This window comes from Eucalyptus grandis, chromosome 6 (assembly GCF_016545825.1).
Source record: "Eucalyptus grandis isolate ANBG69807.140 chromosome 6, ASM1654582v1, whole genome shotgun sequence".
Taxonomy (NCBI): domain Eukaryota; kingdom Viridiplantae; phylum Streptophyta; class Magnoliopsida; order Myrtales; family Myrtaceae; genus Eucalyptus; species Eucalyptus grandis.
Genome location: NC_052617.1, coordinates 31,673,313 through 31,691,130, shown reverse-complemented (window position 1 = coordinate 31,691,130; position 17,818 = coordinate 31,673,313). Strand labels below are relative to the sequence as shown.

The 17,818-nt window shown below is 39.7% G+C and overlaps 2 protein-coding genes across 3 annotated transcripts; both read right to left on the bottom strand.

Moving 5' to 3' along the window:
* Window positions 1-942: 942 nt before the first annotated feature.
* LOC104449337 (probable protein phosphatase 2C 12) lies at window positions 943-7,268 on the bottom strand. Its single transcript, XM_010063461.3, is given in 12 exon segments — window positions 943-1,582; window positions 1,689-1,891; window positions 2,029-2,264; window positions 3,329-3,454; window positions 4,401-4,468; window positions 4,471-4,507; window positions 4,829-4,892; window positions 5,017-5,170; window positions 5,436-5,471; window positions 5,474-5,606; window positions 6,298-6,572; window positions 7,110-7,268. Coding segments are annotated over 11 exon segments (1,290 nt in total). The 5' UTR covers window positions 6,496-6,572; window positions 7,110-7,268; the 3' UTR covers window positions 943-1,547.
* A 6,815-nt stretch (window positions 7,269-14,083) lies between these two features.
* Window positions 14,084-17,248, bottom strand: LOC104449338 (B3 domain-containing protein At5g42700). Of its 2 annotated transcripts, XR_005551951.1 has the most exons (8): window positions 16,965-17,248; window positions 16,774-16,869; window positions 16,501-16,532; window positions 16,221-16,383; window positions 15,840-16,046; window positions 15,358-15,454; window positions 14,342-14,407; window positions 14,084-14,284 (listed from the first exon to the last, which is right to left on the bottom strand). XR_005551951.1 is itself a non-coding variant. In XM_010063464.3 (7 exons), exons 1-6 carry the CDS (start codon window positions 17,106-17,108, stop codon window positions 15,407-15,409), a joined length of 690 nt encoding a protein of 229 aa, XP_010061766.1. In that variant the 5' UTR covers window positions 17,109-17,248; the 3' UTR covers window positions 14,084-14,407; window positions 15,358-15,406. The 2 variants fall into 2 exon arrangements, 1 of the variants encoding a protein (XP_010061766.1); XM_010063464.3 differs by having other exon boundaries at window positions 14,084-14,407.
* Between the last annotated feature and the right edge of the window lie 570 nt (window positions 17,249-17,818).

Genomic DNA, 17,818 nt, shown 5'->3' with positions numbered 1-17,818 from the left:
GCACCGCATCGAAAGCACAGAGGAAACTTTTGTTCCCTAAGTCTGATAGGGTCAACGTTACTCAATCATGGAGGCATAGTGCCGTGGAAAGATGGTGAACTTGTTTATCCTTTTTCCAACTTCAGTGAGCCACTCAAGTCATTCTAGCTTTGAAACCTAATGGGAACAGAGGCTAAAGCAACCATAACAGGATTTCCCCCAAACACATCATATCAAACTTTTTTAGGTGGTGATGTTCTTCCGAAACGCCATTTGCAGGAGGGAACGCAAAAAGAAAGCCTACGTAACATACAGGGGAGGGTGATCTGATAGATTATAGTTGGTCGTGGGTGATAGATACTTCACATCTTTTTAGGAGATAAATCCCTCAATCAGAAGCAACAAAACAGTATTAATGATTTCAAGATATATCATACCATGGTTTGCGGGCAGTCGAAAGAGAGCCTGCTGCCAAGACTGCAGATTTAGTCGTTGATTGTCGATGTTTCGAGCTACTTCAGGGGTTTATTAATCCCGTTTCACATCAGAAAGGGAAAAAAAGATTTTCCAGCCATGATCAATCTTTTGAAGTGTATATATTGCCAATAAATCCTAGTACGAACTAGCGAATAGCATATGTGAATGTTACTCGATATTGAGCCTTCCTGATTATTGTCAGTGGAAATGTCACTCACTCTCCGTTATCGGACACGCAGATGATACATATGCTACATGACGTACAGCATTACTAGTAGTGTTCCATAAATGCTCTAAACTATATTACATCAAGATAGGACAGTAAAAGGGGGAAATAACAGATGATGAAAGAGCTTTGATGGTATCGAGTTCATCAGATTTGATTGAACAACACATAAACAAATTTCATGAACTTAGATGCCCATAACCTCAAGCTCTAGACTAACTGACCAAGCAACGGAAGCAGTATTAGTAGAATGGACAAGAGAGAGCTTCAACAGCCTGATTTCTATTCAATGAAAAAATGTCACTACCCAACAGAGTACATACAGATGCGCCTCTTGCTGGGAATCATCAATTCCCCATATCTATTCCACAAACTGACTTCCCTACTTTTCAAAAAGGAAGAACAAAGCAACAATCATTCAGGAAGCCGATTGGGCATATGAACCCTCATCAAGCACCCTTTACGTTGATATTACAGTGGAAATTGGGTAAACTTGAATGTTAGCTCTACAATTGGAAGAAACGGTGTACAGCGGAATGAATTCAAAATCAAAAAGTTAATTACCTCTGGCATATCATTAGGACAGCCAAACTTATGACAGCCATCCACATACCCTGCAAAGAGGCTGGTATCATTCGTCTCTTAGCTTTGAAGTCAGAAACTGGATATTCAAGAAACTATCAACGCTCTTGAATCTTCTGATTTGGTCCTTGGAACCTTACATTGAGCTCCCAATGAGCTCAAAAGTAATATTCAAAATGCACCAGGCGACCGCTCAAAATGATACTGAAGGAAGTTAGCCTGTCTCCCATTTAGCATATACTTTTGGACATCTGTCAGTCACTCACATAGTCAAAGGGGCTCACTAATCACTCCCGCTACTATGTCTGGATGACCCATCTGAAAGCAAGTTCAAACCAAACGTGATGAAAAGGGATTAATTAATGCTATCAAGCAATTTCTCAGAAAAGTAAAATTGGTGCTAGAAGGGCAAAGGAGACAGTACCTCCAAATGGTCTTCTCCCTTCCATGGCTTCTTTTTTCTCTTGGCAACTCAAGCAAAGAAAAGGTCCATCCCATGGTCTCAGTTTTCCTGGATTTGATGAACCGGCATGTATGGATATACCCTCTCCCGGCTTTAGTTCTACTTGACATACAGCACACATGAACAGCCTAAACATGTTGCATAGGGGGTATTTTGTATCTAGCCTGCATTTTACAAGCATTTCTCAGTCAAAGAAACATTGATACGTCATGCAATCACAGTTAGGCATACAAGAGTGGGCCACCAAATTACTGTCAAAAAAGGTCTATTGTTGACTGAAAGTGGAGGTTAAGATGTAGACCTTTCTGAGAGCATTGCGGATCCGTCCTCAAATAACTCCTCCACTACATCTGGCTCAATAAATTCTTGATCAATCTGAGAAGATGATTCGGATGACTTTTTACGAAACATTGACTTGAATACTCCTTTTCCTGGCTTCTTTGGTGGTGGCAAAGGAGCCATTGGTTTATCTTGCGGTAATATATCAATAACAATGCATGTTGTATCATCTCGAAGTCCTTTTTCATGTAAAGCTTCCTGTAATAAAAGAGGCCGTGAGTTTACATCTAATCTAAAGTACATCAGGCTACATCACGTACCAGATACAATTTCACCACACAATATTTACCACAAACAAATTAAATGTTATCCTATTAAGTAGGGTTAGACATATAAATTCTTCCAATGCCATAGCACTTTGTGTCAAGACTCCCATAAGATCTAAGTGGTCCACATCTTTTCTTATAATCTCCTTCCTACGTCTTCCCTCTTCCCATTTAACTGGAGTCTTCATCTCATACCCACATCTCCTCACTGGAGCATCTGAAGGCTTCCCGTTTCAAACATATAAGCCTTGTCACGTAACATTTACCATGGAAAAATTTAAAAAGTTGTGACAACACTGTAACTAACACCAGATGTCAAGGTAGTATTTGCAATTGACCCTAATTCCTAAAATTTGATAAAAAGTAGAGAGCCCATTGAGGAATCAAAACAAAAATGAAAAGGTGATATATATTGTACAATAGTTTTACTTGAGCAAAATAGTCACTGGCCTGGGATAAAAACAATCACAAGAATCAGATAAAACAAGAGTATCTTGTGTATCTGACATTAGCTTCCATAATAGAAAATAGAATTTGTTTATGTTCATGGAGAGGGTACAACAAGGAACTCTTGTGAGTACATAATGCAGTACAGTACATAATGCAGTATGTATGGACTGCATTCACACTTGTAATCATTTATCCAGACCATGCTGCCACTAAACCAGAAGTACATTACGGTGAAGCAGTTTCAGACACTATATGTTAGTTACACCGGATCTTCTCATGTTTAAGTTACATCAATGCAAAGGTTTTGCATGCAGTGTGTAAACTTGTTGCAGATTCTGACCTCTGACTATCATTCAGCAGTATGGATAACTAAAAGTTACGTTTTCCTTGGAATGTGGGTTCAGTAGAAACTGGAACCATCAGCTGATAAACATCATTTTAGCAGGCCCATAGTACTTAGCATTGCTCAATAGGCACATAGCACTTATCAATCCTAACAAGAATAAACAAAGAAATCTTTTGGTGTAAGTTGGACTGTAATCATACTTTGACAATCTGTGCAGCGGCAGCATCTGGCAGCATCCCACGACAACAATCAAGTGCTTGATCTGCACTTAAAGCATCCCAAACACCGTCGCTGGAAATAATTATCCTGCCTCCGGCAGTAGAAAGCTGCAAACATCATTTAAACAGTAGGAAAATGAAAAACCATCACAGGAAATGCATGGCACAAACTTTATAATGGTCAATTAGAAGGCTAAGCATGCTTTATGGTACAGTTTACTGGAAGTAAAGGGGAAGGAGGACAGCTTGAAAATGAACACCCCAAGAAACAAGAAATCAAGAGAATTATAAAGAAGAAAAGGTGATGCCAATGGGCAATAATGATGGCATCATGATTAATAGGCCACTAAAAACAATAGTCTATCATGAGCACAACTCAGTGAAATGCCTTTCCCTAAAAATGAGGTAATATTGTCTTTTGGGCCAAAAAGAAAAACCAAAGAGATGAAAGTGTTCTCAAACCCATTGATTATAAGCATGATGAAACGGTGGCAAAGCCAACCAATCCACAGAGGACATTATACTCATAGACAGCCTAATAGTTAAATGTCGTCAACAGTAGGGTTTGTTGGGGCCTTAAGTAGTGGTTTCACAAATCTGCTACTTTTGGTCTTAGCTCATCTTTTGTTTTTTAATCGGACTCAAAAAAATTATAGAATGACTGTTTGCTTTATATAGATGAAACACGAGTTAGATCTCTTTCACACGGCTAAGTTAAATCCTCCAAGAAAGCATTCCTTTAACTCAAGTCTTCTATGAATGAGTCACCCACCTTCCCAGCAGATATGTCTGATGATCCAACAATGCGGAGTCAATTCAACCACATACGCATTGAAAACATGTTACTATTTATATAAGAAAGGAAATTTAGCAGTATCAACAATACCAGCACCAAATGAAGAATTCTTATGCAGAAAATCCTCAGAATTCTATATAATAGCTAAAATTTGAGCACACAGCCAGAGTAGTAGAACATCTTAAACTGAAAAGGTAAAAAAAAAAAAGAACTTTCTTTGGAAAAAAAGAAAAAAGAAAAAAGAATGAACAAACAAACCTTCACTTGCTTTACATAAGGAACAGGAACAATGTACTCGCCCACATCCATATCTCCTATGGATCGGAAAGACACAATCCACCAGGCCAACATCTCAAAGGACCAATCTACAGAAGAAGTACAAGAGGTTAGTCAAATCAACAACAGAGAGTCCTCAAAAGTGATGCATGCTAGTATTCAGTAAGGAAAACCCAGATCTGCATGATTTTTCAATGTCGCAATGTTGTATGCAACTCTTATATGAAATTTTAATCTAAAAAACGAAAATCTTTATTCACACCAATTTAGCTGTTTCATAGTTGCAGTTTCAATCAGTGGGATACCTTCATATTAGTAAGACATATGCAAAGACACACTTGCATTCAGTTTACTGCTTCTCGTAATTGCACAATCACAATAAAGAATGACAAAGACTGAAGGGACCTTACCTCGGCACCACCTCCAGTGTTAAGCCGACCCACTTCACCTCCACTTGCAGTAATGCGAATCCTCCTAAGATACCATCAGCATTAAAATTAAATATAAGAAAAAAAAAGGCAGGGGTTGAGCAAGGATAGATAAGTTATTCCAGCAGCATGAATGACAGTTAAAAATTTGAAGTTCCATTTACACATACTCCTCTTCGTTGCACTCGAGCCGATGGTCTTCTGACAAATGGTAGATAGTTCCTTCAGCAGATTCAAGTATACAACGAGAATCACCAACAGAGGCAACGGTTATAACCCACCCTTCAATTATTAAAAAGGTGACAGTAGTTCCTGAAGTTTGTGCTGCAATATAAGGACAAAAAGTAAAAAACCTATCTCATTGTATCTCTCGAACAAAAAAACAAATATAAAACAGCACTGTGCATGTCCAAACAGTGATAACATGATCATATCCGCATCGTGAATATATCACCTCAGCAAAACCCTAGAATACCTACTAACCATAAGATGAAATTTTGTCACGGATAAATTAGACTATAATTGCAAATCGGGCCTTAACTCTGCAAACTGTTGAACACTTAGATTTACTATTGGAAGAAACTCCTACCTTTCTCTTGGAAGTCTTTATCTGTCTTGACAAACCTGCCACAAGGGCTCTCGGCAGTGCAGTTACCCACTCATCTCTGTTAAGATCTGATGGCATCGCTGCTAAAACATTATTGAGGAGATTTTCCTTTGAATAGACAGCAGCTGCAGACCCATTATGTCCATCAAATAGCTGCAAAATGAGAAGCCGGAAGGATATAATCAGCAACTTGATGGTTGTTCATCTAGAGCAGCTGTTGAACATTGGTTATTCACAGGTTTCAACAAATAAAAGAAGAATCCAGGAATCTATATGGAACCCGAATACCATTTCCAAAACAAAAGAATACGTAATAAAAAGATATCAGCCAAGATGAAAAGTTTTAAAAGAAAAAGTAGTTCCATGGCTTTCAGGTCTTATCTGCCTAAGAAAATAAAGAGTGTGTGGAAAAAATGAAGCAATCATGGACTAGAACATCACAGAAATTGGATTCCCCTCTGGAAGTTCAGTTCAGTTATCATTCATAGTGGTTACCTAGCAATGAACTCACATATGAAGCAAGCTAAAAGAGAAATTTCGACAACACCTGAATAGGGCTTATACCAAATTCAGTTGGCCATCAAGCAGGACTGTGGGCGAGGACAAAGTTTCATCTTCCAATAGACACCCCTTTGGTCCTAATTGCTTATCTTCTACTCATTACTGCTTCTATTATCAGATTCATGCACATTTTAAAAGAATAATGACTAACTCAGCAGATTTTTACCTATAAAAAGAAAAGAAACAATATAGTACCCCAGATCACCCGCACAGGCTAAATGAAAGAATCAATATGCAAACACAAGCATCAGAATAATGTACCGGATGATAAAGAAACACATACGGCGAAAACAGAATAAGTAGTGACCCCGTCTCCAACAATTCTTTGGCACTCGGTCTTGAGTAGCGTGTAGTCCTCCCCTTTCTTGCTCTGGCTAGCCTGTCCGTGTACAATCTCCGGCCTATCGATCTTTTCGTTCGCCAATTCACGCTTGAGCAGCACTGAGAGCGGCACAGTCTGATGTTCACTCCTAGTGGACATTGTCTCGTTCCTCGTCCAAAGTCTCAAACATCCACCGGCTCCTCAATTTCGCTATTCTCCTCCGTCCGAAACAGCTCCTGCAAAACCAACAGCAGCACAAACCGATCAAACGGCTGGCGCGCGCAACTTCTCGCGGAACAAGCTGCGATCTATCGGATTGACGAAAGAACCCCAGCATTTCCGAGAATGCCGTTCCGAGATCTCAAACTACCAATGCCAACAGACCGCACACGGACCTCCCAATTCGACGATCGAAAGAAACCACAGCAATGACGATCAGCACAACACCACATTAACCATTCCCGCGAGTAAACAACAAAGATATTACCCGAACGAAAGGAGGAAGAAGAAAACGAAAACGCCCCACCCCCCCTGCGGACGTTAAAATCGAAGTCAATGCACGCGAAGGAGCGGGATTAAGCCGGACGCCGCGGGAGGCGAACGAGAGCGGCGGCGGCGGCGGCGCGGAGCCGGGACGAATACCGGCCAATGGCGGAGGACGGCGGCGAGGAAACCAAAGATCAAAAACCGCGTACGGAAGAAACGAAGAAGAACATAGAGACAGAGGGAGGGAGGGAGGGAGGGAGGGAGGGAGGGAGAAACGAAGCATTTACTCGGCGGCGATTGAGCGCGGGCGGCGAGGGAGGCGGCGATCGCGAGGCGGGGTCGGTCGTCGCTGCGATCGAGAAACGCGGATCCCGGCGAGCTGCAAATATTCCGTCGTTTTTAGAGAGAGAGAGAGAGAGGGAGGGAGGGAGGGGGGTGGATTTGCAAACGAAGCGCAATGGAAGCTGCTGTCCCCGGCGGTCGATTTTGCACTCATTATGTCTTTCACGAGGCGGGGTCCCGATGACGTGGCCCCGGGGGGCCCGGTGGGGGTGGGTTTTCGGTCGAAACGCCGTCGTTTTCAGCCCGCCGTTCCGCAAGCCGTTTTCTTTTTTTTTTTTTTTGTCCCTTTCGGGAGCCAGAGCGGAGCTGAGCTGCTTCCCCGTTCCCTCGTGTGGGAGGAATGGGAGTTGAGGGGGCGCGGGGAAATGCGTGCGTGATTGCGGCTTCACGGTAACTCTCGTGAGCCCGCAATATTTTTGGTTCCTTTTTTATTTTCATGGGAATAATTGAGAAATTTATGATGCCCTTTTTATGTATACTCAATGAAACCTTTTTAGCTTTTTGTTGCCCGTACCTAAGTAGTTACTTCCCATTATGAATATTAGTGTTTATTTGTCGAGCAAAAGAAAAATAAGGATGTCGATTTTGTATGTAGTCCGGATAAAAGTTTTTCTAGAGATAATCACGTTGGGCAAGTGTTATTTATGTGCTTAATTTTGAAAGCAAAATTGAGATGGTCCGTGCACACAACACTCTACTTAGCATTTATTTAAGAATGATTCATGTCAATAATACTTTACGCAGGCTATATGTCCAACTATCTATGAAAATTTTAATTTATGTGTTTCGAAGATGATTTGACTTTAATATACAAGATTGTGTAAATCAGTACTTATCTGGCATAAGCTCAAAATAACAATTTAAAGTTTAATCTTATGCATGTAGATGATCAATCAAATCTTCAAAAGATGATTACATATAATCAATCAAATCTTCGAAAGATGATTACGGAAAATCAAAATAATTGCTCACCATAAAAGTCAATGTTTATATGACCTTTATTATTATATATTCTCATTGATTAAAGAGATTAACCAAATAATGGTAACATATGCAGAAGAGGTGATTCGTTCTTTTTAATGTGTTATATCACATTCATGTCAAATATCTAAATAGATATGTTTTATTAATCGCGTCAAAATTTTGAGATTCCAAATCCTATATATATGTTCGAGTCACATAGAATAACATTTTTAAGAAACGGAAATTTTGAATAAAATTTAAAAAGTGCTAAGGCAGACGTCCAATTAGGATAAGTAATGCAATGGGGCTGTGCGAGGATCGGTGTTCCCGGTCCTGCCCCTATTTTGTGCCACCAATTTTTATTTTTTTTAAAAGAAGAAGATAATATAGCACAATATTTTGTACAACAACAAAAGATCTAATAAATTGATGATATAGTGATATTAATATAGAAATGACATAAGATATATATATATATAAAATATATTTTTCAATAAAATTTTACTTAAATTTATCATTAAATTTAGTTTTAAAAACATTTCTAAAATAAAGTAGTCTAATGATATTAACAATAAGAGCACTGTCGAAATTAATAATTATAACGAATACACAAGGTGGGGCAAGTGAGAGGGAGTCCCTATCCTCAATCCGTGACCCGTGGCAGTTGGACAAGTCCTTATTGATCGTCAGCTAGGGGCCACGATGCCATTCTTTCTTTCGAAACACAGCGTCACATTTAGACGATTATTGTGTGAACATATTCCATCAACACATATGAAGCACGTCGTGAACAAGTTAGAAAAGGTCAACATAAACAAAATCACATTTATTGTTCATCGATAAGTAGGTCAATCTATCCAATATTCATGGAGACAACATTATCAAATTCAATTATAACATGATTAATTATGCTGCTATAACTATTGGAGATTTCTCTTAAGAGAAGATGGAAAGTTTGATTTTCTACCTTTTCAAGAGATTGAGGTTGAGGATATATAGTTTCAAATGTGAAATTCGACTTTCATATTTTATAAAAAAGCAGAGTAAAAGTTTGAGAGTAAGTAAGTTGAAAGTTAGAGTAAAATGGGTAAATTTATATTTCTTATATCATATATATATATATATATATATATATATATATATATATATATATATATACACATGTATGTATGTACAATTGAACATAAAGCATATGAAAAGAAGATGAAGCGTATGATTACACCATGATTCCCCGATAACCTAATCATGACGTTGCAAGTTAATGCACTCAATGCGCGCCTGTCATGTGCCTACCAAAAAAAAAACACAAGAGAGAAGAGAGGAGTCAATCAAGCAAAGTGGGCCACACTACGGAGTGGACCCCACCACGCCACATCTGGAGAAGGCCGACTCCCAATCAGCCAATCAAGGAATAGCTGTGATTGGGTTGTTTAGCTTTAGTGGACATATAGAAAATAAATAAATAAAAATACTTTTCATTATTATATAAATAATCTATTTCTTTTTTTAAATCACAGGCTGGCGCCGGTTAATCGAAGAAGGGCCAAGTGCGCTGCGCACGACGACAAAGCGAGCTCAGTCAATCACGACCCTCCCCCCCTTGTATAAACCGAATTGGACAAGCAATTCTTAAATCATGGTAATAATATTAAATATTCATAACAATGACAATGATTATAATAAAATTTCCGGTTCTCGAAAACCCATTTTGTTTTCTTGTTGTATCGTGCTAACAAAGACATCATATCCGATAATAAATTCTTATTTTTTTTCGTATGGTTGAGTAACAGCTGAAGAATCTTGTGAATATTCCTAAAATGAGATTGGACTGAGTTTGAACACCAAAAATAGCGCATCATGTCGACTAAGCTACGAGATTGTTTTCATGTGTTGTGACCCATGACCTAAGTTTCATGACTATATTTATTGTGATGGTTAGAACTTAGTTGTTACATTTTAGGCAATGTTATTACCGTTTCATAGTTGAAAGCGTGAGAGGGGCGACTAGCGATAGCAATTCCCTCTTGAATGTTAGCATAATGGTCCCACTCTCGCTATAATCGATTTAAGCCATGGCTACCTTATACCATCAATGACTCGAAAGTTTGAGATCCTAGTTGTTAGGAAGTTTCTTCATATAAGATGGGATCCAACCATACAACATAGCATGACCGCTCAACAGTTGAATCGCGACATAAAACGAAGTCGTGATTTCGTGGGCGACAAATAACCTCTTCATAATTAACCAGCATGGTGGTTGTACTAGTTCGTTTGAATGTTCAATGGCTTATTGTTGCATCTGATTGGTGATTTGACGAGAGGATTTTTCCGCGGGAGTGTACATCAAGGCCACACCTCATGCCGATTGACTAAGTGAATCGTACTTGTTTTTTTTTTTTTTTTTTTTTCAATGACGTTGCTCGTGAAAAGAAGTGATTTTTCTCGACCAAAGTCAACGGCGGATTTAATTCAAGTAACAAGCAAAAATCTCCATCCAAACTCATTGGCCTCAATCCCATTTCACACTCTCTAGAGCTGTCGAGAATACATGTGGCTCTTCAAAAGATCGAGCAACCAAGAGCGATTGTGTACAATTTTGTATCTCTCTTCACTCTTAATGGACTTGATAAAAATTGTCATATTTTATTTAACGTTCCAGCGAGCTAGCATTACTTATTCAGAATCAGTTTCTTGCAAGTCAGACTAATGTCCCTTTCAATCTAAAAGCAAGATTCACGCTATAGTTTTCTTTCGCATGCGTCGGCTTGTACGTTTTCGAAGGACTCGACATGCTCGGCAGGCCTCCGGCAAATGTTTTTATATCGTCGACAAGTAGCGCCGAGCTGGCGTAAAATTGGGTATGCGTGGAAATAGATAAACTCGGGGATAAGATGGTCTTGACCTCACGCTCGACTTGCCCGTTCAAGCAAGTCCGTCATGGTCTCTCCAAAGAGAGCGAGGTTGGAATAGGGATCGAACTCGAAGATCTCACGAAACGTGAGGTGCAAATTCTCAATCAAGGGTGAGTATGGTTTCAAGATAGAATCGAAAATCTAAGAAACGGATTGGTGTGAATAGATATGGTTCCTAGTTCTACAATATATAGGCTAGATTTCATATTTCAAAAATTGGGAATTGGGAATCTGGAACTAGTCTTTGTGTTTTTGTTGTTTTATGATTTCATGCGATATTGTGGTATTTCATGATGTCCAATGATGAATGTGTAATCTGAAACAATTAATTTAAACTCTTATTTCCTAGTGATAATTATGATTGAGACTTAAGTCATGATCAGTGGATTGCAACATACGATAATTATTAGAGGTGATGATTCACCATTATTGTTCAATTAAAAGTATGGATAGAATTTGGCAAATCCTAAAATCAATTTTGGAACTTGTGACATAATAGGTTTTAGGTTCCTAAGTATGTATAGTAAGTTTCGAGTTTCGATAGGTACATTTCATATTCTAGGAGGAACCCGGACGAAACCTACGAAATTTGGAACCATTGGCTCCTAATTCATTCCCATCTTTTCAGGAGATGAAAGAATAGGGCATTTACTTAGGTGGAAAAAGAACAAAAGAAATGTCGGATGACGAGGGGGCTTTCGACATCGCACGTCGGAGGGCCCCACATGACCCGGTCCTCCTCTTGACTTAACTAATCCCCACTCCAACCCCCCGCTCCGCTCCTCGTGTCAACCCACTCCCCCCGAAATCACCGGCGCCAATCAGACCAGCGCAAGGACCGCACCCCACGCCGAATCGCATTCCCTGGCCCACGACCATCCCCCCGCGCGTGCGCACCACGAAGGAAGAAGCCGCCGTGGCGGCTTGGATATTATCGGACAGGTGGCCTTCCCGCGATTCCGGTTCAGACCTTAAGCGAGGAGAGACAGACGAAGTCATCATGTTTAGAGCTGCGAGATGGAATCATAGGATATTAGGTACGAGCGGACTATTTATCTTCTTATTTCTTGAAAGATGCAGGGGAAATCGGGTGTGAATTTAACAAATTATAAAATACGCATCGTGCGATTACCATATTTAATTTAAGTAATAGCTAAAAAGAGGAACATTAATGTCTATAATTGAAGATTTTTGTTGTTATTGTGACGATTGAATGGTATCGTAGACGTAGTGGATTAAGTTTGCCTTCTCAGCCCAATCGAATACAGGATGTCCATTCTCGCGACTAGAGGATTCACAAAGAATTACTTCTCGATGGAAAATTCAACCCTAAACGGTTGTATTGAGTAGGAATTAAACTTAAGATCTCATGCTTTTTAGATTTTCTACTTCCTACAATATAATAAAGAAATCAAATGAATAACATGCCCCATGTTTGTTTCTACTTTACGTGTGCACAAAATATTTGATTAATAATCTGTAAAACATTGAACATTTTGTTTGTGTCTGGACGCGTCTTAAATGAGTTTTGACATACTAGACCTAGTCCACCTCCTTGATCCAGTCCAATCAGACAAAGGGCCATTCACGTTGCGACAAGGGGTTTGTAAGGAACTACTCATTTTTTAGTGTCTAGTGTGACTCCACCAAGTAATTGCTACTTCTCACTATGAAACAAGCAATCGAAGGGACCACACGTTGGCATGTCCGTTTCCATGAATTCCGTGTGATACTATCGAATTTTATGTGAAAACATGTCTTACATGACATGGTGTTATCGTAATTTTTCTTGCCATTAACGTATTATTACTAAATTACGCGACTAAAGTGTTTACGACACAGCTTAAAATTAAAAATAAACTTTCAGACTTATAAAACAAGATATATGTTGTATTTGGAGTACATTAAAAATCCTAAAACTTATCTTAAAAGTGTAATTAAAATCCTAAAATTTTGAAAAAAGTGTTAAAAACTTGTAAAAAATATGCGATTGAGTTAAATTTTTTTCAAAAAGTACAATCAACGAAATTGGTTTATAATTTGATAAATTTTAAGACTTGATTGAATCTTTTGAAAGTTTTAAGATTTAACTATATATATATATATTTTAAAACTTTATGATTTAATTATATTTTCGCGGCAAATTTTTAATTTTGGATGCGCTAGTCCTATTATATTTGTATAAATCGTGTTTCACGGGGCGCGTGAGAGTGGATATTCTTTCTGGAGGCGATTATAAGACGAAGTCCACGCTGGGATCCCGTGTGGACCCCACCCGGGAGCGCCAGGTAAGACGAGACCAAATCCTCGCCCACTGCCAGGGATGTCTTAGTTCATCTCCTGTTCTTTTGCTCCACTCCTTCGCCTTTCCCCGTTTCACATTTCCAGTTTTCGGGTGACGTGAGGGACATTGCACGGACGTTGCTGTCTCGTTCGTCGCATTCAGATTGCGCCGCCCGATCATTAGCGTGCCAATCGGCCCGACACGCACGTCGACCTCGAAATCTAGAGCGTGCTCGACGGTCTAATTCGCCATATCATCGATGGGTCTAGGGCGATTTTTTCTTTAGTATCGATCTGGTACAGTGAATCATTCATTGGCCTTCTTCGATTTTTTCCCTAGTGCATTTTTTAAATGGGCGTTAGTTTAAAGCACGCGAAGATTGGAGGTGAGCGAGCACGCACGTTCTTCGACCTTAGCTGGAAAAGTGAGCCGGAGCTTTGCGATTTGACAAAGCTAAGTGGAGCTTTCAAAACAGCCTGTGTTCCTCCCCAACCCCACAAACTCACCGCATTCTCAGGCACGAGCAAGCAAGAACACACAGCGGTCAAACCCCAGGTTTGTCCATTGCGTGTTCAGACTCTCGAGAAATATAGACAAAAGGGTTTTCCTATTGGCAATTTCTGCATGAATCTAGTAAAGGCATTACAGTTCTGGTGAGATCTAGAATGTCAGACAAACTGGCATCGAGATACGGCGCCTGCGAATCTGACTAGTTCCTTGAGGTAGCAACTTTAGATGGAGGCGAATTTGACGCTGACCATTGCAATGAACGTAAAAATCAATCACTGAAATTGCTGCTGCATTGAGTGGTTCAACTGTTCCTGGGAATTGCAATTGAATTTTCTTGGACAGTGTCTCTTGCTGAACTGTGGAACTATAGACTAGACACAACTGCCAAGCAGAGCAAAAGTCTGATCATTTACAAGCCAAAAACAGACCTACAGCTTCACAAATTCACTAGCTAATTTAATCGATTGGTATCTATCTCTAGATCAAGTTACATTTCGCCTCCTGTGACCGAATCAGGACCAACCCAATGGCAAAATCTCATAGCCCAGGATGACCTTTCTATGCACCGTGCAACCTGCATCAGAGAAACACATTGACAGTGAGAATATTTCTTTCTTCTTCTTCTTCTTCTTTTTTTTTTTTGGTAAAAATGAAACTTTTGTAGGCAGGTCAAAAGTTTGATCAAGTGTAGGAAATTGATATGAGTGTCGAAGTCAGGCTAACATTAAGAACATTGCCCAGAAGAAAGCCATTCAAATGCAACAAGTTCAGTCTAGGAACAAGATTTCAGACTTAAAAAAGAACATCAATTGAAGTTCTAAGCAGCTGTGGCTAAACTCCGTTGTAACACATAGAGCCCGTATTCACAACAACATTTTCTTTTTTTTGTTTTGGGGGGTTGGGTTTTACTAGATTTCCAGCAAAGGTGGGAACAATCTAGTATCATGGGGCCTTGTCTCAGGTAAAATCTTTAGTTGGTAATCATAGACCAAAAATGATCAGATTGTCTTTATGATCTAAACAAGTAAAAGCATTAGAAAAAGCTCACAAGTTGAGTAAGTTCAGACACTAGAACCATCCATCATTACCATCGCTATCCCAGATACCAAACATAGTTTATGGAGAAACTTCAATGAAATAAATTCTCATGCTTGAAGGAACTCAGCATTTGATGTTTAAAACACTGTAGGAGGCTTTATGGAGGAACTTCAGTGAAATTTGAAATGAACTCTCGTGTTTGAAACAACTCAGCACTTTGAGGTTCAAAACACTGTAGAAGGCTTTGCTTTTGCTTTAGAAACTGCTTCTGCTTGTCTGAAAGGAGATTTTTTTTCTTTGCAAAAGAAAGTGAACACACATGAGTGAAGTCTAGTTTGGAGATGCTAAAACATAATCAAAAGAAGAGCTGTCTATTTGTGACTGACGACTGGAGATAGAACGCTCAACTTCAGAGAAACATCCAAAGAATGACTACAAGCACAATACTAATTTACTCTATAGGCAAGTAGTAAATTCGCTACTTACCATTATATGTCCAAAATGTGACTGCAGAGCGACCATGTTACTAATCTACTTAGGGCTCCTCACTCTTGTCAAAGCCATTCACTCGTATGATGTAAACCTGAAAATGAGAATGTAGATGGCCCTTCAATTACATGGCAGCCAAATGAAACACATGCTACTCACGGTTAACTTTGTGTTTATAACAGGATATGGTGATGGCTGTTTGTACTATGGAATGCCAAAGACACATCTTCCCTTGAATCTACATCCATGATCTTGTTAAGTCTTTATGAATTCTACAATCTATTAAAGACACCCGGACAATCCATTCTATAATCTATCAATTTCTTAGCAAAACTTGGAGTACACTTAGATATACATACAAAGGTAAGCTTTATTATAGTGCCTTCTTAATGAATCAATTTATTAGCTTGACTATGACAAAATGGTTAGGAAGCAAGAAAATGAATTTCAAGTCTCATATGCAGTCTCATCATTACTACCTTCATCGTGGTGGGTTTAATTAACTGGAAAACTACAGCATCTCCATCAGTTAGCTCATGAGCTACAGAGAACCCTTTCCATCCTCCGCTGAGTCCTGTCTTCCGTGCCAAATATATCGTAGGGAATTCTTCACCATCTTCGTCGACCAACGTGATGACCCCGTCATTCTTAGGAAGGCTTGACTTGCAAAATTGGACAGAAAGGCCCTGCAAATAAAATGACTTGAGAAAAGAGAAAACCAAATTGCCGGTTAATGTCGCAAAATTCCTCCTCAATTCCGGGACGCGACATGTGACAGATTCTGCAGTTCGGGACAAAATCGAGCAAAGGGAATCCAAGTCAAACAACATCAAGGTGGCAAACGAATTAAAATTTGTTACCAGCCAAAAACCACCAGAGACATGAGATGGGAGCATGGATTTGACTAAGGTGGGATACTGAGGTTCTAGAGTGGACTGCAGTTGCTCTGCCTTCTCTAGTGCGTATTCCCTGGCCTCAGCAGAGGCATACACCAGGTTGAGCGGATCCCTCCTCTTAAAAATCCTATCGATTTTCATAAACAATTTGGTAATTTCAATAGCGAAATATGCGGACTTTTTACTATCTTGGAAATCATTTCGCAAAAGTATGAGCATAAAAATGAAGGAAATGACAAAATACCTTCTGGGCACTGCCACCCGATCGATCACCACCTGAACCCAAGAACAAAGTTCGAAACTTTATGATCAGAACCGGCTAAAAACCGCACCAGGCCATCCTTTCTAAGCCCGATACGATCGAGTGACTTTCTTCCATGAAAAAAAATGCAAAACTAAGAAAAGGGTCGAGCCTAGACAAGCATCTGATTCGAATTCATTCTTTTTCTTTGCAATGTCCCGAAACCCGATGAAGAAACAAGAGTTCCGCAAACGAAGCAGGGTCTAGTGGAGTGACCTCTCTGTAAACGGGAGCGGGCATGTTGGCGACGCGACTGGACCTCCTCACCACCACCACCCGCTTCTCTACCGTGCGTGGCTTGGACTGCTTCATCTGACAAGGGTGACCCGAAACAGAACATCAGTAGCGCAGAGAGAGAGAGAGAGAGAGAGAGAGAGAGAGAGAGAGAGAGGGGATGAGGAGCTTACAGGGGTGGAGTTGGGAGAGGAGGAGGAGCTGCGGAGGGACTGAGAGAGCTGAGGGAGATTGAGAGCCTCCATCCGCTTCTTGTTCTCCTCCAGCCTCTTGCGGCGGCACTCCTCGTAGGATTCCTTCGGCTTGGCAGCCACCATTTTTCCTTCCCTTTTTCTCGGTTCAGCGAGAGATGATTCTGAGGATGCGAAACCAAGAAGAAGCAGAAGGAGAAAGAAGAGAAGGGAAAGGATTTTGATGTGATGAGGGCGGAGTGCAGAAATCGAGAGTCGAGCCAGTCGACCGTTGGGTGGGCACTCAATCCTTCCGTCCCTTCGGTCAGGACTAAAATAAAATCCAACGTTGTCGGAATAACTTCTCTCTGTTTCCCCTTCTTTTTTTTTGGGTTGCATTTAGTGCTCATCAAATTAAGAAAAAAAATTGACAATAACAATCTCTAAATTTGAACTTTTCTCAAATATTTACACCTGGGCCCTTAACTTTCAATTTGTTTTATCTGATTTTTCATATATCTTTACATGTTTAATGTCATCCTTTGATTTTATTCACAGATTCTCATAATCACATTAGCCCCATCTCAATATACCTTTTAATTTCAATCAGTTATCTAAATCAACGAAAGGTCAAAAAGCCATCAAAAAACACAAATTTTGCCCATTGCGACATATTTAACTCAAACTTTTTTTTTGGTGACACAAAAATCCCAAACTTATATCCATATCATACATTTACTTTATACTTTTACAGTATAATATATTTACCCCAAACTTATTTTTGGTGACACAAAAAATCCCAAAATTTTTCATTGACAACAAAAAATCCCATATTTTTACCTATGTGACACATTTAG